The sequence below is a fragment of the Cydia amplana genome, chromosome 13 (genome assembly GCF_948474715.1).
Source record: "Cydia amplana chromosome 13, ilCydAmpl1.1, whole genome shotgun sequence".
NCBI classification, from domain to species: domain Eukaryota; kingdom Metazoa; phylum Arthropoda; class Insecta; order Lepidoptera; family Tortricidae; genus Cydia; species Cydia amplana.
The window spans coordinates 3316535-3339478 of NC_086081.1; the positions used below are offsets into that span (position 1 = coordinate 3316535).

The window sequence follows — 22944 nt, forward strand, 5'->3', positions numbered from 1 at the left end:
ATGTATTATAAAATTTAATTTAATTATTTAGAGGAAACCATTTTACCTTCATGTGCATTCATTTAAGACTGAGGATGCGTTTGCTATTCAAGTTCTCGATTTTATCGAGATAAACTTTTTTGAAATAAACATGTTAAAAGTACCAGTTGCACCATCCACATCCGCCGCGGCGGTATACTATGAAACTTGCCATACAATAAAATTTAGTGAACTCTTTAACGATGACAAACAATTTGGTGCAACCGACCCTAAATCTTCAAAATACACATATCATCCATTCATTCCAATGCTAGCTCCAAACATCAATTATCACATGCATGGAAATGGAAATACACTATGTTTTGGCAGACCTAAAGATAATTACAAAATATCCGTTATTACTACGAAATGACTAGTAAAGCTCGAAGATTTAGAAGAACCACGCAAAAATCAAGCAATTTTTAACCTTATTGACAACGTAGTAAGACTCTTGACGTACGAAATTGCTGTGGTTCTACTATTACATTTAAACTTAGGAGTTTAACCCTTTCCTAAAAGGGACACAAGGAAATATGCTGGTGCGTTACGCAACCCTGAGCCAACCCTTCATTTTGTAAGAGAAATATTTGAAAGTCTTTAAATATTTCACATTTAGTCAGGTAAATACTACGTACATATAATAAATATATATATATATATATATATATATAATACGAATGCGTATATTGACATAGGTACTCCATAGCTATCGGTCCTTCAGTGGATTTGATAAGTAGGTAAGGTACCGTACCGATCTCTCAATAGGTGCTTATTCGACTGACGAAGACGTAAACAATAGGAAAGGACTAGCTTTGGATTATGTTCGTTGGTGTATGTATGATAAGGAATCACAACACCTTCGTTCCGTGTAAACAGTTTTCGAGATTTCCATATTATAGGTACTATCTTCCAATAGATTACTAAACCTAGATTACGAAACGAGTTAAGTTGAAATAGTATTTTTGTCCGGAAATCCGGTTAGATTTGATGGCGAGAACTTAAAAGAATACTTTACAACTGGAACTTTTAATAACGGGCATTTCAGAATTTGAAAATACAGAATTCGTATTAATTCATACGATTTAAGAGAATGAAAATACAATGTATTTCAGTGAAAAAGCTAAAGAAACACTTCTATAACAGTTTTTGATTTTGGATTAAATGATTTAATTTTCAGACTTTTGGTTTGTCTTCTAAAATCTCACAGGAACGAAGGTAACACTACAGGGGATCTAATCATACACGACCAGATAATCTATGGGCTAGGTGCCGCAGTGGAGGATCTTGCGGAAGGCCTTCCTGAACTCTGGGTTGAAGATGGTGTAGATGACGGGGTTGAGGAAAGAGTTGATGTAGCCCAGCCACGTGGTGAGGATGAAGATGGTGTAGCCGGGCCCGTAGTGGAGCCCGAGCTTGGTGCAGACGGCGTCGAAGACCGAGCAGGTGAAGAACGGCGCCCAGCAGACGAGGAAGACACCTGGAATTGGATATTGGATATTAGACATCTAGAGAGATTTAATTAGAGTTATTGATATAAAAAGAGAAATACGGCCTATAGGGCTTTGCCAGTATCAGTATTAGGAAGTCGAGAATATTAACACGAATTTAATAAGAGTTACGAGCTATTCTTATTTGTGTTGTACATATGTGTAAGTTTTCTATGTGGGAAATGAAGTTTTAATAGAACAAGAACTTGTTCTGATTCTGATAATTGATTTGAATCAACTGATTCTGTTAATTGATTCATCTTTACGAAAATATACGCTTATATTACATTATACGCTTGTGCGATAGATAGTTCCACACGTAGCAAGTCATTTGTAACACATAACATACTGTAGGTATGACATAATATGGCCGTTTATTGGTCATAATTGGTTTTGAATACCTCCTCATCAAGAAAAAAATCTTAATATGATATTCTTTACATACTTAGTTCCGGACGTAGTAAGGCAGCCAGTGAATCAGAAAACATATATTAGATAAATCCTTTTATGCCTGTGTGTGTGTTTGTCAGTGACTCCTTACCCAGCACAATAGCGAGCATCTGCGTCGCCTTCTTCTCCTTCTTGGCAAAGCTCTTGGCCCGCAGTTTCCCAGCTCGGTTGGCTCGGAAGATGGTGAACCTGGCCGCTGATGCTGCGGACCTGAAGCGCCAGCGAGGCGTGGAGATTACTGAGCTCTTGCTGAGGTTACTAAGCTTCTTCCTGCGGACTTACCCAGCACAATAGCGAGCGTCTGCGTCGCCTTCTTCTCCTTCTTGGCAAAGCTCTTGGCCCGCAGTTTCCCAGCTCGGTTGGCTCGGAAGATGGTGAACCTGGCCGCTGATGCTGCGGACCTGAAGCGCCAGCGAGGCGTGGAGATTACTGAGCTCTTGCTGAGGTTACTAAGCTTCTTCCTGCGGACTTACCCAGCACAATAGCGAGCGTCTGCGTCGCCTTCTTCTCCTTCTTGGCAAAGCTCTTGGCCCGCAGTTTCCCAGCTCGGTTGGCTCGGAAGATGGTGAACCTGGCCGCTGATGCTGCGGACCTGAAGCGCCGGCGAGGCGTGGAGATTACTGAGCTCTTGCTGAGGTTACTTAGCTTCTTCCTGCGAAAGAGTTTTCTTGTGAGTTTTGTACTAAGCAAAGCTGCGTGCTATAGAAATAGCAATGTGACAGACGGACGGACGGACGGACAGAGTCGCACCATAAGGGTTCCTTTTGTAACTTTTTGGTATGGAACCCTAAAAACGAAATTTGAAATTAAAGGTACAAAAGAAAAATCTCTGTATTGATTTGAGGGTCAACTCGTGATTTATTGAAACACAGGTCTATTTGCTCTAAGTGACGATTGGTCATCCAGTGTTAGGGTAAGAGAGGTGCGTTGCAAGGTATTACGTATATGCAATTCTTTCGCTAAATAAAGTTATGCCAATTTTTTGGTAACTGGATCTATTGGGAGAGTGATTGGTACCTAACGTTTGGCTGAATTTAATTATGCAGATTAATTGTTTTCTTAGTTCTCTTAGGCTCTGTAAAACGATATCTGCAAATCGATAACTTGGTAAAATTTGGTTAAGTTTTAACAGGGTGTTTTTGATAAAATTTAGAGGAAGAATGTATTCGGATACTATCGAATGACTTGCGAATCGTACGTAATTTACGGAATAAGCTGACATTCGCAAATGAGCCTAGATGACACGCTGTCAAGAACGAACCTAAAGTCTCATTAGCTAATGAATACCTACCCAACCCAACCCAACCTATACACAATAGGCTACTTGACTAATTTTCATTTATGGTATCAATCGATCGGGTTTGTTTTTAGGATCAAATGTCTATATGGGACCCATTGCGTTAAAGTAACACAAAAGTCAGAAATTGTAGTCAAAGGCCGACAGTCGCACTTCACTCGCGAAACGCCCTAAACAAAACGACAAGGGAACGTGACGTCAAGGTCCCTGGGAGGTGGGAGCCCATCTTGTAGTAGGTATGGACAAAACAAGAATTGCGTTTTTGTCGGTGAAATATTGCGTTTATGTATATAGTTGCTATACAATATTTTTTTGGATGAAATGTAAGGTTTCGAATGGTACCCTTACTTTTATTGTTTTTGGAAGTTAAAAAAAACTTAAATTTTGAAACTTTCAGGTCCTGTATTTTTGTAAATTTTCAATATTTTATTTTAATATCCACATTAGTGTGATAAATTGCTCGTTTGCTATCTATTTTACTAGATTTTGTTATAAAATTCAACATGTGTCATCATCCCTATACAAACGTGCAAAAGCTAACATTGCTTACCTGAATCAATTAGCAAAGTAATCAGCTTATCGCTCGCTTCTGCCGCGAGAGCGATTTATTGTCGCTATCTTTTAATTGCACGTCACCGGCTTGTTTACTTTCCTGCCTTTGTTCAGGTGTAGGTACCAAAAGTTGGCAGTAGTACAGTCAGCAGCAATAGTTGCTAAGCAAGCGAGGTGTTCAAAATGATCTTGACGCGACTGTATTGTTAAGAGAATAAGAGCTCGTCAGGGTAATTTTGAACACCTCGCCCGCTTGGCTACTTCTGCTGCTCACTGTACCTACTCCATTCCAGTTAGGGTAGAAAGGAAAATGGCTTATTTATAGTGGATATTTCCATGCATGTCCTATACTTCATAGAAACAATATACGTATACTTACTCATACATTCGATTGAAACATACCGTAAAATGGGGTGAGTAGGGTTCGCGAGGAGAGTTGGGTTATGAATGGGGAGAGAAGGGATGAAAAACAACACTTCCAAAATCACCTTTGTATGAAATCCCATCTAACCCCAATTACGAGGAACTACCGGGTGAGGTGGGATTTCCTGTTTACCGTCAAAGTTATGAAATAAAAACTAAAATACAATCGTCCGGAATACTTATTATATACTGGTGTATATAATAAGTAAAGTAAGTGTTCAGTTTGCATATGTAAAAATAAAATGTTATCGAGGTTTGAATGTCAGTTTTGCCCCGACTCACCCCATTTTACGGTACATATCTGCCTTACTTTTAACCCTTTATAGGGCATAATCAGAATATGTATTTAAGCAAAAGGCAAAAATTACAACCTAGATCATCATCTCTTTGTATTTTTTCTTACGCAGAATTTTTAGGACTGCGAGGAAGCAATGAGGCTTGGAATTGAATTGCCACTAGCACAAACTGTAAACAAACCGCCTTGATGCATCAATGTCATATTTGTTCGTAACAAATATTCTGTGAAAACTTATCAAAAAACTGTTTAATGGCTCCTCTACACGATGGGCCGACGCCGGCCACTCCAAGGGACGCAGCCATGCGACAGAATGAAATAGCAATATCACTTGCTCCCTCTAACACATAAATGCGTCCCTTGGAGTGGCCGGCGTTGGCCCATCGTGTAGAGGAGCCATAAGGCATAGTACCTATACAGGATGGCCCATTTAGATCGGTCAGTATGGGAAAGTCTGAAACTATAATACATACGAAGATCTGTTCTTAGGAACCGTGTCATCGATTTTAATAACAAGAATACTGCATTCATACATAAAAAAACCTGACCTGACCTACATGTATATAAAAAGATGCAAATCTCGCAACGCAATTCTTCCACTACAAAAAAGTTTTGAGATGTAATGTAAAACCAAGTCGGTTATTTTAGTCAGTGCCAGGCGGCCAGGGGGTTTAAAAATATATCAATAAGGTATCTTTAATTTTTTTTTAATACGTATAATGACTAGGCCACCCGGTATAAGAAAATACCATTACCATGATCCATAATAATAAAATAAACCGTTCAACTTTTAAAGTATTTCCCTAAAGAAGATATCCTCGTCTATGAATAACTTCGAATGTGGCCAACCTTAAAGGGACTTGAATCCCATCAAAGTTAGCGATTGTCCCTCGGCTGAATATCGTTCATTACCACTAACTCGCAGTCAGGGCTGTATTTAGCTATGCATGGCATGAGCGCTGGAATACAAATATGGGGACTTTGGTCTGTATGCCGAAACTTTGTCCTTTGAAATTGTTTGAAATAATTACTTAATATAGAAATTTGTTTATGCCGGGCGTGGCCTTTAATACGAGTAAATAATTAAAACATAGATTGTACTCCTCAAACGGTGAAACTTTTGTTCAATAACTTTTAAAAATTATGAAGTTTTTATATACTTCCTATTTTTCATACAAAATAAATATTATGTACGCCATTATTATTGTGATTGACGTTGCTTTTCACGCCTTAAGAGCCCATCAACGTGCACACTAGCGCCACTGCTAAATAATGGAGATTATTGAAATTTAACGAAATGTGCGAGTCGGACTCGCGCACGGAGGGTTCCGCACCATCAACAAAAAATAGAGCAAAACAAGCAAAAAAACGATCACCCATCCAAGTACTGACCCCGCCCGACGTTGCTTAACTTCGGTCAAAAATCACGTTTGTTGTATGGGAGCCCCACTTAAATTTTTATTTTATTCTGTTTTTAGTATTTGTTGTTATAGCGGCAACAGAAATACATCATCTGTGAAAATTTCAACTGTCTAGCTATCACGGTTCGTGAGATACAGCCTGGTGACAGACGGACGGACGGACGGACGGAATTTCATAACAAAAGTTAAAAGTTTAAAAAATCATTACTCGAAAACTACGAAAAATCGGCTAACATACATGGGGTATATTCTGATAGCCCACGACGTGAGGAATCTAAAAAAAATCTTTTGGACGTCAAGGTTTGGACCACCCTGTATATTTCGTTAAATTTAAATAATCACGATTATTTAGCAGTGGCGCTAGTGTGCACGTTGATGGGCTCTTAAACATAGTCAACATTCGCAATAATTTTTTTGCTCGTATAACAGGACACCCGGTATACATACGGTCCCTCATCACCAAAAATCAAAGACATAGGGTATGATTAATTAGGTTGTAGCAAATTCAACCGTTATCTAGTTTGCGTTGGTAACAACGACATCTCTCGGATACTTTGATGAGTAAAGTTAAAAGTTCCAACTGTTGTTCTAAAGACATTTTGAAGGCGTGGATTAAGACGAAACAGGAGCTGAGATTTAAATATTTTAGGTAAATATACCCGTCTCGCTAACGGAAGCGGCTCCTAAAACTAGTGCGATAAGGACAAGGCGAAAAATCCTGCGTAAAAATCTCAAAAATCGAGGTTTCGTACTCGACTGTTTCCTCCTCTAAAACTTAACCAATCCTAACCAAATTTGGAAATCTAAATGATTATGAAATTATCTGTGTCGGACCGTTTTGCTTGTTTGGCTAATTTATATCAGTTTTGAATACCACGCCTCTCATTGCGGCATAGTCAATTAGGCCATTTTTGAAGGGCTCTAGCGCCTTAAAAAACAAAAATATCAAAATAAAAAAAAACGGTCCGACACAGATATTGACAATATTAATCTGTGTTGAAAAAAATATTGCTCTAGCTTCAAAACCCACGGAGGAAACAGTCGAGTACGTTTGTATGGAGAAATGACCACTCCTGTTGCCTCTTAATGATTTGGGTTTTGATTTCTAATAGTAAGACTGTTAGACCGTATGCATATTGAACTGATGTTATTATTGCTCTTTTATAAAATATGGTACTTCGGGATATTTCGATTATTTTGAGTGTATCGAAATATAAATGGGGATGGGGACTTCTGTCATAGTGTGTCGGAACAGGTAAGCACAAAGTTTTAATAAGGTTTGAGTTGCAGAAGAGTTCTATTGTCATTCTGTTTTCGTAATAATTGTTAACTTTTGGATACAGTAATGTAATGTAGGTACAGTTAATTTATACATTGTATTTAAATTGTACTAAAATGTTACTAGGTCACTAATAACGTGTGTAAACACAATGATTGTCTGTAAGTTTGTCAAGTTATATATATAGTGTGTCAAAGGTCTGTTTGATTTCAAACATATACAGAGAGAATCATACTATCTTTGTCTAACACTAGTACTAGCACCCAAAAGATTGCTTGTATGTCAATTCAATGATGACGTGTAAAAGTGCCCTTGTGGCCTATTTGCTGAATAAATGTTGAAGTTGAAGTTGAAGAAAAGGATGAGTATAGTTTTTTTTGTTCCTATTTACTGACAAGATTTGGTTGACCCAGTAGTTAACAACTTTCACACTATGAACAAACCTTTGTGATTGTTTGAAATAACTTGTAAGGTAATTAAAAACACATAAAGTGATAAATCAATTAACCAACCCGACCGTCGGACCCATCTGATTGTAAATTCAATTAATTTAACTATTTTACATACAATTTAACATGGGTATAAGATGTATTTGGAAATATATTACGATAGCGAATTAGATGGAAATTTGACACATATACAGAGTGCTTCCTGTAACAGGAGCAATAAATTAAACTAAAGGCTGTACTCCTCAAACTGACCAACAATTGTTCAGCAACTTTTAAAAATCATGAATCCTTTAGACTTCCTTTTTTTCATACAAAATAAATATTGCCTTCAATGTACGCTGACATCAGTGTCTTTGACGTTGCTTGTCATGCTTTAAACATAACAAAATTTGCAGTACATTGCGTCTTAGAATAAACTTTAAAGTGTAATAAAAATCAATACATGAGTTATTTTCAAAAGTTGCTGATCAAATGTTGGTCAGTTTGAGGAGTACAGCCTACAGTTTAATTTATTGCTCCTGTTACGAGGGGTATTCAAAATATTCTCGGTATGAGAATGAAAACAAACAAGTACGAAAAGTTTGATATTTTTATTTTTCAATATACTCCCCCCCTATGTTCATACACTTAAAAGATCGATCAATTATTTTTTTTAATCCTGCATAAAAATATTTTTTATCTTTGGTGTAAAAATGCTCCTCCACTGCCGCCTTCAATGCTTTATCATCGGAAAATTTATTTCCACGCAGATCCTTTTTAAGATTGGGGAACAAAAAGAAGTCGCTGGGGGCTAAGTCCGGACTATACGGTGGGTGAGTAACAGTTTCAAACCCACATTCAACAATAGCTGCCTTGGCAATATGAGCAGTATGGACGGGGGCGTTGTCATGCAGAAGCATAACACCTTTGGTTAACTTTCCTCGCCTCTTTTCTTTGATTACATCCTTTAATTGACGTAGAATGTTAGCGTAGTACTGTCCTGTGATATTTACACCTTTTTCTTTATAATCGATCAGTAATACTCCTTCACAATCCCAAAATATCGTGGCCATGACCTTGCCAGCTGAAGGGATGACCTTGAACTTCTTGGGATGAGCTGAACCCTTAATGTGCCACTGCATGGACTCTTGTTTACTCTCTGGGTCATAATGATGAACCCAGGTTTCATCTCCAGTAACTATTCTTTGCAGCACCTCATCAGGATTTTCACCGCACAGGTCAATAAAATCGGAACAACAAGCTACACGCATGTCTTTTTGAAGCCGAGTCAGCATTCGCGGAACCCATCTTGCACTTACTTTTGACATATTAAGATGGTCATGGATAATATCATGTACGGTACCAATAGAGAGATTGGTTACTTGTGCTATAGATTTTACCTTCACTCGACCATCTTCCAATATAAGTTTTTCCACTTTATCAATATTTTCTTGTGAAGTAGCTACTACAGGCCGGCCAGGTCTAGGGTCGTCTTCAACACTCTCCCTTCCACGTTTAAACTCGCTTGACCACTTTTGAATGGTAGATAAAGAAGGAGCAGACTCACGGTAAACACAATCCATTTCCTCTTTTATGGTTTTTTGATTTTTACCCTGTTTTGTCACGCATCGATGTTCTAATTTAGTTAACATTGTCAATTCCCACATGATGTTCATGTTTGTTCAGCAATTGCAGAAAAACAAAAGAACATCTCGGTTCGAATTATACTTTTTTTTAATGTCAATGAATAAACCTTAGCGGCCAGTAACGAAAGAAATTTTAGAAGAGGTTGTAAGATATCAATACCGAGAATATTTTGAACGCCCCTCGTACAGGAAGCACCCTCAAGCAAATCTTGTCAGTAGAAAAAAGCGGCTTTGAAAAATGGCGGGTTAGCAACACTATACGTTTGAATTGTTCTAAAATTTCTACTCCCGTACTTTTATTTGTCATTTAAAGGGTCGTGCACACACCTTTAAAACCCTACCTTATAGTTGTCAAGACAAGTCTTTAGTCTATTCCCCAAAAAAGAATTTGTGCATACACGCAGTATCTTTTTGGCGATTTTACGATACTTCGTGTAATGACCACTTAAAAAATATTGAATGAAATACAGTGTTGCCAACCTTATTTTAAATGTCATCTCTGACAAATAAGTGAACCATAGACATGTTTTTTTTTTAATTTCATTCATTCTTTTCGCGCCCGTACCCTCCATTTTTGCTACTTCTTGAATTGAAAATATTTGTTAAATTTACAATTTTATTTCAAAGTAAGTGCTTGGTCGTAGAAAAAGTATTGTATGCAACGTTGTTTAACTGAGTCAAAAAATACTCGTGGCGTCTTTATTAACAATTTGAGGCGAATTACTCACGCCACTCGCCTTTTTTGACCTCTCTTAAACAACGGTTGCATAAAATACTATATCTGTGGAACTGTTTTGTTTACATTTCATCGTTGTTCGATGTACATTGGTGGTTTTTGTTAGTGTCCTAGGGATACCATACTTTTGCTTTACATTGCTACTGACATATCCAGCTTGACAGACTATTACCACAGGAAACTTTAATAACAAGAATTTCCTCTTTTGATGGATGAAATAAAGGACATGTAGATATTAAAACTCCTCATGATTTATTCGGTACAGCGATAGTTGCTCGAAATTGACGAACTTTGATTTTCGCCTTATAGCCCTGTACGGCTACCATCAGTTTGGCACTGACATAAACGCCGTCGAGAACGTAATTTACTTTCTATACATCTCGCTCGTACTCGCATATTAGTGCAAACGAGATGTTTAGAAAGTAAGTTACGTTCTCGATAGAGTAAATGTCAGTTTTGACACTGTCAGTGACTCATGGTACGGGCTCTGGGGAGGCCTGAGAGTAATAGTTGAGTTAAAGTGGATAACGTTACAGGCAATAGCTAGTTTAAATCTATAGAATAGTCAATAGTCTAAGGCAGCCCTAGCGGCACTTAGAGCGGGCTGTGGATTGATTGCATTATATAGTCCCTCAGTGCATTTACAATTTATAGCCTGACAGAACGACTTTACGGTGCTCGGTGACCGGCTATTTGTACATTGGAAGTGGATATTTGTAATATTTGAATTTTTGACGGTAGTCATTTAATTATTTTTCATTTCTCATGCTCTGAAAGAGGGTCATTGTTCTTCTAAAAGGTGTGCAGAAAATGATACGTTTCTCAATTCATTCATTCATTTTACGTTCCAAGTATATTTTAATTCTTTTTACGATAAGCAATTGAAATTTAGGTTTAATTGGATTTGTTATATAACTCTGATATTTAACTCCCCATTCCAATAATAATTATACTCTTGCTTATATTGTTAATTGAGAGTACCCTCAAGAAATACTATAAAAATGTATACTTAGTCAATGTTTTAAAAAAACACATGCATTTTACTTTCCTCGTATTCGAAATAAAAAGTAGAGTGCTTAACTCGAGTGAAAGGCATCATTTCAGCCTCGAAACTACCTCTGCAGGTCCTTGTTCCTTGGTCTCCCCGTCCATGTTGTACTTACCTACTATAAATAGGTACACGATTTAATAATTAAACCTTACTTAAGCTCAGGTTTCTTCGGCGCCCCTTTCTCCTTTTTCCCCTTGGGGGACGCGGGGGGACTGTGGTCCTCGGTGTCCCCATCCCCATTACAGTTTAGTAACTATTTAATAAAATTAGTCTTATTTAAGCTCAGGTTTCTTCGGCGCCCCATTCCCCTTTTTCTCCTTGGGGGACGCGGGGGGACAGTGGTCCTTGGTGTCCCCATCCCCATTACAGTTTTGTAACTGTTGAATAAAACAAGTCTTACTTGAGCTCAGGTTTCTTCGGCGCCCCGTTCTCCTTGTTCTCCTTGGGGATGCGGGGGGACAGTAGTCCTCGGTGTCCCCATCCCCATTACAGTTTTGTAACTATTGAATAAAACAAGTCTTACTTGAGCTCAGGTTTCTTCGGCGCCCCATTCTCCTTGGGGGACGCGGGGGGACTGTGGTCCTCGGTGTCCCCATCCCCATTACAATTTTGTAACTATTGAATAAAACAAGTCTTACTTAAGCTCAGGTTTCTTCGGCGCCCCATTCTCCTTTTTCTCCTTGGGGGACGCGGGAGGAGTGTGGTCCTTGGTGTCCCCGTCCCCATTACAGGTTTGTAACTATTTAATAAAACAAGTCTTACTTAAGCTCAGGTTTCTTTGGCGCCCCGTTCTCCTTTTTCTCCTTGGGGGACGCGGGGGGAGTGTGGTCCTTGGTGTCCCCGTCGATGTTGGAGGGCGCGTACCCCGAGTCATTGTTGGTGTTGGGGTCCATCATGGGGATGGGGGACGCCAAGTTCGCCATGATCCTGCGGAGAGATGGACGGTTAGACGGCCTGGGTGCTTGTTTGCTACGCCATGCCAAGGTAAAGGTTATGATAATGTAATTCAGGGTAAAATGTGACAACTTTTTTTTTCTTTCATTGCAGCTGACCAATTGTAAGAAAATCTTAAAAGTTTTCGCTATTGCGGGGTTAAATCTTTAACTGCTGGACTCACATTTCGCTGACCCTAATAGACCCTGGTCAGGTGGGGTAAATATAAGACACGGGTAAAAATACGACAAAATTTTTAACACTCAAAAACGTATTCTATTTCATTCCTATTCCATTTAAAAGAATAGGAATTAAATATAATAATAGTTTTTGAGTGTTGAAAACTTTGTATTAACTTTGTCTTATTTTTACACGGGTTTTTTGAGTGTTAAAAACTTTGTATTTTTTTTTACTTGTATCTTATTTACAATATTTACGTTGAAGAAACATTATCCTATTTATCACGATTTTTTTAAATAGGGTTAAATATATTGGAATACTTTCTAACTTGCACATAAAAAAAGTATTCTTTTCAAAGTATTTTCGTTAGGCTTTGAATGATCAACAAACAATATGTACAGTAACAAAATTGTCAACCTGTTTTGTACCAACCTACCAACCTACGTGTGGATCAACTTACGTACCTACAACTTACGTACAAAGTAGCAACATTAAAAAAATAATATTCTGAACTAAAGAAAACTTCCTTTGGCATCTTTCAACTGTTCTATCAGTTGTCTAAATTTACCTTACAGTGCCCAACTTGTTTAGAATATGTTATACTTCTTTAGAAAAAATCTTTATAAAATGTGACAACTTTTACAACTTGGTAACATTTCTTCTGCAACTAACAAAAATATAATAGAAAGTTAGAAAAAATGTGACGTGACGGTAGAAAATCTTTCTTTCTACATTTATACGAATATACTGCGCTTGTTTTGAAAGTTAACATTTTGTAATTTCTAGGGGCCCGATTCGGATTTTGTAATAGTCGTCTATTAGATATCTTTTAGACATCGCCAAGATACGATAACGATATGTTTAAGATCTAACCTGTCAAATTTGACATTTCCGCGATTCTGGAGATACTCTTGAACGATTTCCACAAGATATTACTTAGAGATCTAATTCACATCTAATAGATATCTAACACGATCTATCGTAAAAGTGACATTGGTTGCCCGAATTGCGCTGCAAAAGAGAACTAGTTGAAATCTAAACTATAACGTATCTAGAATGGATCTAGTACGTGTCGTCTCTTGTGAATATCTTGAAATTCGAATACGGCAGTAGGTATCTAATTCTTACATCACAAAGTTTATTATACAGTACGTGACAGTACTTAAGGGGACGGTATATGACGTTTTCGATTTAGACCTCACTTTGCGCAATGTATTGTATCATACTTATGCTTATTAAGATAATTATGATGTCTTTGGGCTGGCTGAAAAAAGGTTTGCTGTTGGAAAAAAGACCGAATGGAATGCCTCATGCCACTTCTGTCATATCGAAGCTGTGTGAGAGAGAAGGGTATACCTACAGGCCAGTTTCCTCCACAACGGCCGCTAACATGAACCTCGCAGATCGCGTCGTTGCCAGCTCGTCTGCGTATACCCCCATCTCTGTTCTGTCGAAGCTGTGTGAGAGAGACATAAATTATTATTTCTACTAACAGAGCATAGATTGAACACCATCTTTTCATTACATGTTTTGCTGGAGGCAAGACAAGTTAATAATAAAGACTGTTAGCCTAATTAATAAAAAAACTTAATCAATTGATCCACTGATTAGGCTTATTTAGCGATTGATGTTAAGACTCTAAAACAAATGTTTTGTGTCGTGTTTCTCCATTAGACACATTCTGAGTGGTATCCCCTTTGGATAACTATGTAACATGTTAATCATCTATTAATTTTAAGATTGTGTTGTTTCAAATAAATTATTTTCATTTCATTATTAAAGAATGTTTATAATTTACTTATTTTATTTTCAATTACGAATATCAACTATACTCGGGCAAAACCAATCGAAATAACTCTAGAGTCGCACCAACCTTTACATGGCATTTGCAATAACAAAACGTGGCAATCTCACAATTAATGTTAAATTTCTAAAGACAATATGTCGTTTATAATAACACTCCATCACTTTGTTCTATTCAAGTCGGTTTAAAGTTTACTAGCAGTAAAAAAAAACAATTTACGTAATTTGATAACCCTTCAACAAAACCTTCTATAACATCCATCGAACTAGAAACCACAACTTCCCGATCACACGTGACATCTCATTCCGGCCATAAGCTCGCGTGCTTTATCTAACTTTCACATTTAATAATTTCCTGGCCAGTGAGCACATTGCTGGCTCGCATAGTTTCAGCTTAGAAAAGTTGAACGAAACCATGAGTATTATATTCTTTGAGCGAAATGCTCTGACACCGAACGAGACTTTCAATGTGTGCTTTAATGTAAAGACGAAGCTCACAAATAGTTCTAGTTTAGAAATGTTGAGTAAAATAATGCTCAGAATGAAAGGGACTGTTAATGTGTTTCGCTTGGACAGGTTAATAATAAGGACAGGGTGCCAATCGTTTATGCTCCGTAGCGTAGCGTAGTAATCTCTCTCTATAACTCTTCCATATTAGTGCGACAGTTGCGTTTCGTTCGCTACGGAGCGTAAATGATTAGCACGTTGGCTAGGCATGTTAAGACAGGTGCAAGTCGCCAACGGCTCAAAAATTCATCCAAGACGGAAACGGGTGCGGGACGGGTACGGGAAAGGTGTTCCTAAAACCCGAAAACTGTAAGGCCTGATTAGAATCAGCCTAGCGGTATCACCACACAAAAAGCAACATTCCTCGATTGCTTTGCTTAGATGACACAAGTCTATACAAACCACAGTATTACAAACAGCAGCAACTGTCCATTGGTGGATCTTATGCTATTTGTAATAAGGTTTACCAACTGTCAGTTAACAATGTGGGCGATGGTACAATAAGTATACAACAGGCGGTCTAGCATGAGTTGCGTTCTCGCGCGCGAGTCCATACTTTTTGCGCGACTAGTCGCGCGCGAGAACGCAACTCATGCTAGACCGCCAGGAGTATATAAACCAGGGGGCCTAGCCAAGATGATGATGATGATGATGATGATCGAATAGTCACGTGACCTTTCGTAAGATCTGTCATCCCGATACATTTTTTCTAATTGTTTGGTGTTACCCACTTATCCCTGGAGTTTTTATGAAATCTCAAAAATTTTACCTCCGTTATATACACTTGTAAGTAATGTGCCGCCATTTTCTTAATTATTAACGTGAGGCATGACAGTTCCATTAGCCATTTTCAACCGTCATAGAAAGCAACGTTTCTTGAATCGTCTTTATTAATAACTAGTCTCTGGTTTTCTGTACAATTATTGCTTTCATTTTCGAGCTTTGTGCGGGCAGTTAAAATGCAAAGGAGTGTTAGCGTTTGAGAGTTAACGATTCGTGACAGTTGATTTTTTTGAGGAAATATTGCCTGAATTTAATGTTGCGAAAACTGTACCGTTTGCGGTTTTACTTGTATTTTGTGTTTCGTTTATTAAACGATGTCTTTGAACGCTGACCGTCCTCATTTACTGCTAGTCGAATAACTTATCATTATCAATTAGGATATATGTCTGTTTAATAACTATTAGGAATAAGAATCGACTTCAGGGGCCCGTTTCTCAAAAGCTTGCCTTGTAACTTGTAATACAAGCGGATATCACTTTTTGACAGCTTTTGTTAGAAAGGGACCTCCACTTGTATTACAAGAGTGGGGAACTTGTACTTAGGTACAGGTACAGCGCGGGCCCGAGTGCTCGATTAGGGTAGAGCGAGATTAAGTTTTGGCGCTCCATGTTCAGTAAGGTTCCGTAGTTACCCGTCCGTTTTTTCAAGATGTTTGTTTTACAGTGTTTGCCATTTTGGCGCCCCCATACCATTTGGCGCCTAGAGCGGCCGCTCCACTCGCTCTACCCTAGATCCGGCCCTACTTAGGTACTTACATACCAATCTTAACGTTCTTGTAAATGGACTTGGAGACATAGACATGACGCTGGGTTCACGGAGTCTTCACTTTTGCCTTCATGTTTTTCGTTTTTGCTGGATTGGTTTGGTCCCCATATTCTAAATTAAAAAGATAAAAATAAAAGAAATAAATAAAAGTTAAACAAAACTCTAAGTAAATAAAGGAAAGCAAATAAAAATAAATAATTAAACAATCAATAGTCCAAATATAATAAATTAGATGAAGAATCATTTTAAACTTTTGTAGACTACTTTTGTAACTAATTTACAGTTACAGAAATTCTGACGCGGCGTTCTACCTAAAAAGTGTAAGGCCTGAGTGGACGCTCGAGTTGGGCGTGCAGCGGGGCGGGGCGTGCGGCGTGCCTGTTAAACAAATGCAAACGTATAGTAGCGGCCCTAGTGCACGCTGCTCAAATCACTTGGGAGCTCGACGCCACGCTGCACGTCCCGCTGAACGCTCCGCTCCGAGCGTCCACTCAGGCCTTACACTTAGAGGTTGTTGTTTAAAGCGGTGGGTTGCTTCACTGGGTAGTTCAAGTTTTATCCCGCCCAGACGTCAAACGTTGCCAATAAAAATTCAATTTTAACTTGTCAAAACAAAGATTCAAATTAGAATGGAACAGGAGACCTTTTTATAGGTCTCTGGGCGGCTAGAGGTTAAATCAAGATTATTTTTACGAAAGGTCCTCATTTTGTCAACTTACACTCATCCTCATAGTTGAGAGCCTGGTCGGAGAGGAAGGAAGGGAGAAAGAGACTATCACTTGTCGTGTTACAGCGAACCACAGCCACAGCTATATAAGAGAGAGAGAGAGAGAGAGATGGACTCACTTGTCATCCTCCTCATCCTCGTTACTGCCCGACGCCGAAGCAATATTCGTGGGAGGTTCTGTGCTCTGCAGCCTTGGCGTTTGTGCCAAGTTTTTAACAAACTAAGAGAGAGAGAGACTCACTTGTCGTCCTCCTCATCCTCGTTACTGCCCGACGCTGAAGCAGTATTCGTGGGTGGGTCTATGCTCTGCAGCCTTGGCGTCTGTGCCAAGTTTTCAATAACTACTGTTGACATAATAAGATAGAGAGTGAGAGAGAGACTCACTTGTCGTCCTCCTCATCCTCATTACTGCCCGACGCTGAGGCAGTGTTTGTGGGAGGGTACTGTCCTCTGAAGCCTTGGCATTTGTGCCAAGTTTTCAATAACTACTGTTGACATAATAAGATAGAGAGTGAGAAAGAGACTCACTTGTCGTCCTCCTCATCCTCGTTACTGCCCGACGCCGAAGCAGTATTCGTGGGAGGTTCTGTGCTCTGCAGCCTTGGCGTTTTGTGCCAAGTTTTCAACAACTAAGAGAGAGAGAGAGAGACTCACTTGTCGTCTTCCTCATCCTCGTTACTGCCCGACGCCGAAGCAGTATTTGTATAGGAGGTTCTGTGCTCTGCAGCCTTGGCGTTTGTGCCAAGTTTTCAACAACTAAGAGAGAGGAGAGAGACTCACTTGTCGTCCTCCTCATCCTCGTTACTGCCCGACGCCGAAGCAGTATTCGTGGGAGGTTCTGTGCTCTGCAGCCTTGGCGTTCGTGCCAAGTTTTCAACAACTAAGAGAGAGAGAGAGACTCACTTGTCGTCTTCTTCATCCTCGTTACTGCCCGACGCCGAAGCAGTATTCGTGGGAGGTTCTGTGCTCTGCAGCCTTGGCGTCTGTGCCAAGTTTTCAGTAACTACTGTTGACATAATAAGATAGAAATTGAGAGAGAGACTCACTTGTCGTCCTCCTCATCCTCGTTACTGCCTGACGCTGAAGCAGTATTCGTGGGTGGTTCTGTGCTCTGCAGCCTTGGCGTCTGCGCCAAGTTTTCGATGACTACGGCCGCAGTGCCACTGGAAGCTGACGCGATGCCTGATGATGTGCTTTTTGCTGAGCGTTGCTTCTTCGCTCGCTGGCGTATTGCCTGGAGAACAAAACAGTTTCATGAAGAAAGTTAGACATAAAGATAAGAGATAAATTGTGGACGACTGGTCTAGCCTAGTGGGTAGTGACCCTGCCTGTGAAGCCGCGGTCCTGGGTTCGAATCCCAGTAAGGGCATTTATTTGTGTGACGAGCATATTTGTTCCTGAATCTTGGGTGTTTTCTATGTAATTTGTATATTATATATGTCGTTGTCCGAGTACCCACAACACAAACCTTCTTGAGCTTACTGTGGGACTTAGTCAATCTGTGTAAGAATGTCCTATAATATTTATTTATTTATAATATTTATTTCATTGATAAATATCCAAAAATGTAAACAATCATAATACGCTTAAATAGTTACTTAAATATTATAAATATACAATCATGGTGTAGAAAAGTAAACATAAAATAAAAGATCTTGTAAGCGAAAATTTTAACTGGCTCTAACATATTTTACATCAATACCTAAACTAAGTACTTAACTTAATACTTGTATCTTAGGTATTTCGTGTTAGTAGTTAGTAATGTAATGTAGTGTAGTGTAAGTTAGGTGCTTATTGCGGAAAAACAATAAAGATGATGGACATTTAAGAAAGATGAAGAATCTTAGGGCTGATACAGACGGACTGCAAGGCGGAGGCATTTATATGGGAACCGCACGCTGACTGCACGCCAACTGCAACCTCGGCGTGCAGTTCCCATACAAATTGCAGTCGGGTTGCAGTCTATCTGTACCGGCGCTAAGGGCCCGACTCGGATTTTGAACTAGACATCTATTATAATATCTATTAGGCATCACCAAGATACGACAATGATGTTTTTAAGATCTAGCCTGTCAAATTTAACATTTCCGCGATTCTGGAGTTACTCTTGAAAGATTTCCACAATGTCTAAAACGTCTCGTTATGTATTTTTAGATCTCAAAACGATTTTGAAACGATCTTAATACGATAATTTAACGTAAAAGTGACATTGGTTGCCCGAATTGAGCTGCAAAAGATATATAGTTGAAATCTAAACTACCAGGTATCTAGTACATATCGTATCGTACTCTTCTCTAGAACGGATCTTGTTTTCCGAATACCGCGTTCCAAAGCCGTTTACATAGCTTTATTTCATGAGTAACTATCGCTGAACCGAAGACAATTATCTACAGTTTGAAATTGAAGTGTTTTGATTGAACGAGTTGTCGCGTTTGAAACATGATTTCAGTCTTTGTTCTAAGTTCTAACGCTTTGACGCTAAAAGTTATTTCATCTGAAAACGATAGGATTCACAAGGATCTACTTTGTTGTAAGTTTAAATTCTAGGCATTCTAAGAGTCTCCATCTGGTTCTTTGAACACGAAGAAAATAGTTAGTCATAGTAGTCTGGTTACAGCATTATTAATTTCGCAGCAGCTCTTCAATACTTTATTTTAGGTTTGTATTATTTAAACAGAAAGCTTAATTTATGTATATTGGAGTCAAAATAAAGATCTCTATCTCTATCTCTAAACATTATTGCACAATACAAGAAGGTAAGAGTAACGGAATTAATAGCAGAAGGCATTCTCTATTTGTAATCCAAGGGTTGTATAGCGAAAAAATAAGTTGGTGCGTATATTTACTCTGAATATTGACATGATAGAAATAAATGCTTGGCACCACAATTTTTTTAATATATCTAGTGTATATTTTTGCGTGTTTTTTTGATATAAGTCCTATAATAACACGATAACATTTTCAATTTATTTTTACTGACGTTAATTCAACAACATTCGTATTGATGCTAGCTGAAGTAAATCCGACGGGAATTCAGTTTTCAATAACCCGACACGATGCCACTGCTATTCATGAAAAACTGGGGAGCTATAGTTTGTCAAAGGACTGTCTCATTTCAAACATAGACAGAGAGAATCATACTATCTTTGTCTTACGCTAGTAATAGCACCCAAAAGAAAAGGATGAGTACCTATAGTTTTCCTGGTTCTTACTGGCTGACAAATTGGTTTGACCAACTATATATCTACAATAAAAATATGTTGACAAAGAATTTTTAGGAATATTTTTCTTACTTAGGTACCTACACATATTTTACAAAAGTCTTTCAAAATTAAAGCTAATTATCATTTAACTAAAACAAATCGCATTATCATATTTATCATCAAAATATTGTCCTTTTAGCTTTTATTTGATATATAAATGCAAAAGTTTGTTGAAAATATCAAGAGTATAATAATAATAATAATAAGCCCGCAGGGCAGCTTGTGGCGAGCTGTTGGGGAGTAACGACCCCACGGACCCGAGTGCTCCAGAGAGTCGGTCAGGGTCTCCGTCTCCGGCGTGTCTTCTTCGGTCGGAGTGGACCCCAAGGGGACCCGCAGGACTCTCGGCTCTGGCTTGCCTTAATTGGCCGTCCAGAGAGGAGTCGTTAGAGCTATATGCTCCAGGGGTGGAAGTGTTAAAGGGCATAACGCCGCGAGTAACTTCGGAGAAAGCGCAGCACACCTCTCGACACCCCTGAGCCGCTCACGCCGGTGTTGCGCCTGGCCGTCTTTACGATGGCGCATCAGGTGCCCATCTAGCGAGTGGCGAGTCACCGCCTGCCTCGATAACACTGTATATCACAATGTTATGGCAGGTGTCCGCAACTCTTTGCAATAGCCCAGTCTTATTTTCCAGCCAAATTTAAACCATAGCCCAGGACTCTTTCCATTTTTCTACAATAGCCTCCAATGCCTGCTGAAACCGGTTTATGGGTATCTATTTATGTACCCATGAATGGGTTCCAGCAGGCGTTCTACATGACATCAAAGCTCTCCAAACGGCCTCTACGTGTTGGATCTATATCCCCACGCACGCCTTATAAATGACCGGGCTTAAAACCCGAGAGTTTGTAACGGAGATACAAATAATAATAATAAAAAAAAAAAAAAAAAAAAAAAACCGCTCTGACAATGACAGACGTCTCGTAAATTTTATTTGCTATAATTATATTTTTATACGTTTTTATTGTTAAAACTATTGTGTATTTTGCCATCAAATGAACCTTTGACCTGGCTAAATATGTGAAAACATAAAATATCCACTATAAATACGTGTGACTCAAATTATATTCACACGCCACGGACATGACATTTGTTTGACAAAACGGTCAACACAATATTACAGCAAACGGTAAAAAACGTATGAAACAATGATTACGAGGAGTCAAAGACGTGCAGCGGAGTCAACCAACAACGCACGCCCACCACCCCCGCCCGCCTCGTCCAGTTCCTCGTCCACACCGTCGTCAGGCGACGAGTTCGCAACGGCGCCTGACACAGACGGGTCCAGTGACGAGAGCGGGCCGCCGCCGCCGCCGCCACGACCACCTGCGCGACGAGGGCGGCCACCGCTGCCGGCACGCTTGGGGCCTGCGGGACATCCTGCCCCGCCCACGGCTCCCGCTGCCGGTGGTATAGTGCGACGCATGCGATGGACTCGAGAAATGAACGAGAATGTCATGCGCGCCTATTATGGGGCTACAGAGGGGGGAACACAGCTATCCGCCTATCGTTCAAGAATACTGCCTCTGTTTCAGGCTCTTGAACCTACCATCACCGTGTCGGAGCAGCGATTATCGGATCAGGTGCGCGTCATTCAGAGGCTAAAGCGCCTGGATGACGCGACACTTGATCGGCTTCGCCAGGAGGCTCTCTCTGCTCGCGCGGACTCCACCTCGGTGCGAGATCTGCCCGCCATGTCGCCGGATCCGGTGCCCGCACCCGACCTGGCACCGGGGGCGCCACGGGTTGATTTTTGCACCGATGAGGGGGATTTCGCGAGTCAGAATGTGAGTACAACTGCTAATGAGCAACTGAGGAGGACTTTGGAAGAGGCGATTACGCAGTATCGTGCCACAACCAACTCTAGGCCCCGATTACCACGTCTGCCTATGAATAGACGCAATCTAGCGCTAATGGGAGCCCTAAACGCTTTACTAGAGCCACATTTACGGACTAGTAAAGATTTAGATGATACGCACTCAATCATGTACTGCGGAGCCATCGCGGCGTGCCGTGTTGCTCGAGTCAAGTTTCCGGACGCTGAACGTGCACCTAGGACCGTCGGAGGTGTCCCTGCATGGCAAGCGCGGATTGAGCGACGTATCAGCTCGTTTAGGACTCTCATCGCAAAGCTGATCTGCTTCAGGGGGGGCAACAATCGCCCCCGAGTAATGCGCTTTGTGAACCAGGCGTTCGCGGGGACGGATATCAGGCCCCGCGACTACATGGCCAATGTCACAGAGCGCATCGACTTTCTAAAGCAGAAAGTCTATGCATGGGCAAACCGTATTCGCCGCTACAGAGAGCGTGTGGATCGATTCCAGCAGAATCGCCGTTTTCAAAGTGACCAAAGGAAGGTATACCGAAAGTGGGAGGAAACCAACCTTCGTGCGTCCGACACGCAGCCACCGGATGCTACTGCCATGACTGACTTCTGGCGTAGCATCTGGTCGGTGCCTGTCGGACACACCGAGGGGGGTTGGATGAGTGTTGTCGAGCGTGAGTGCGAGTCCATCGAATCCATGGGGGCAGTCACCATCAGCCCCGATGACGTGAGTTGTGCCATCCGCACGGCCCAGAACTGGAAAAGTCCTGGGCCGGATGGATTGCACAACTTCTGGCTAAAGTGGTTCCGATGCTCGCACTCGCGCTTGGCAGCACAATTTCAACAAGCCCTCGAGCTTGGTTCTCTCCCACCTTCCTTAACAACTGGTGTCACCTTCCTGCTCTATAAGTCCGGTAGTACCACGGAAGCGAAGAACTACAGACCCATCACATGCTTGCCTACACTATACAAGCTCCTTACATCCATTTTGAGAGCAAAAATCAACGCGCACATTGTCGCAAACAATATTCTGGCTTCCGCTCAAAATGGATGTAGGGTTGGGTCCCGTGGT

The 22944-nt window shown here is 40.2% G+C and overlaps 1 protein-coding gene across 1 annotated transcript in view; it reads right to left on the reverse strand.

The window, feature by feature from the left end:
- Positions 1 to 1221: 1221 nt before the first annotated feature.
- The window catches only part of LOC134653691 (dopamine D2-like receptor), a 54428-nt gene continuing 32705 nt past the window's right edge, over positions 1222 to 22944 (reverse strand). Inside the window, exons 4-9 of the mRNA XM_063509084.1 lie at positions 17828 to 18015; positions 13557 to 13652; positions 11846 to 12010; positions 11607 to 11657; positions 2429 to 2607; positions 1222 to 1495 (exon numbers count right to left, since the gene is read on the reverse strand). Of these exons, the coding sequence (XP_063365154.1) occupies positions 1281 to 1495; positions 2429 to 2607; positions 11607 to 11657; positions 11846 to 12010; positions 13557 to 13652; positions 17828 to 18015 (894 nt within the window). The 3' untranslated portion in view covers positions 1222 to 1280. The remainder of the gene's footprint in view (positions 1496 to 2428; positions 2608 to 11606; positions 11658 to 11845; positions 12011 to 13556; positions 13653 to 17827; positions 18016 to 22944) is intronic.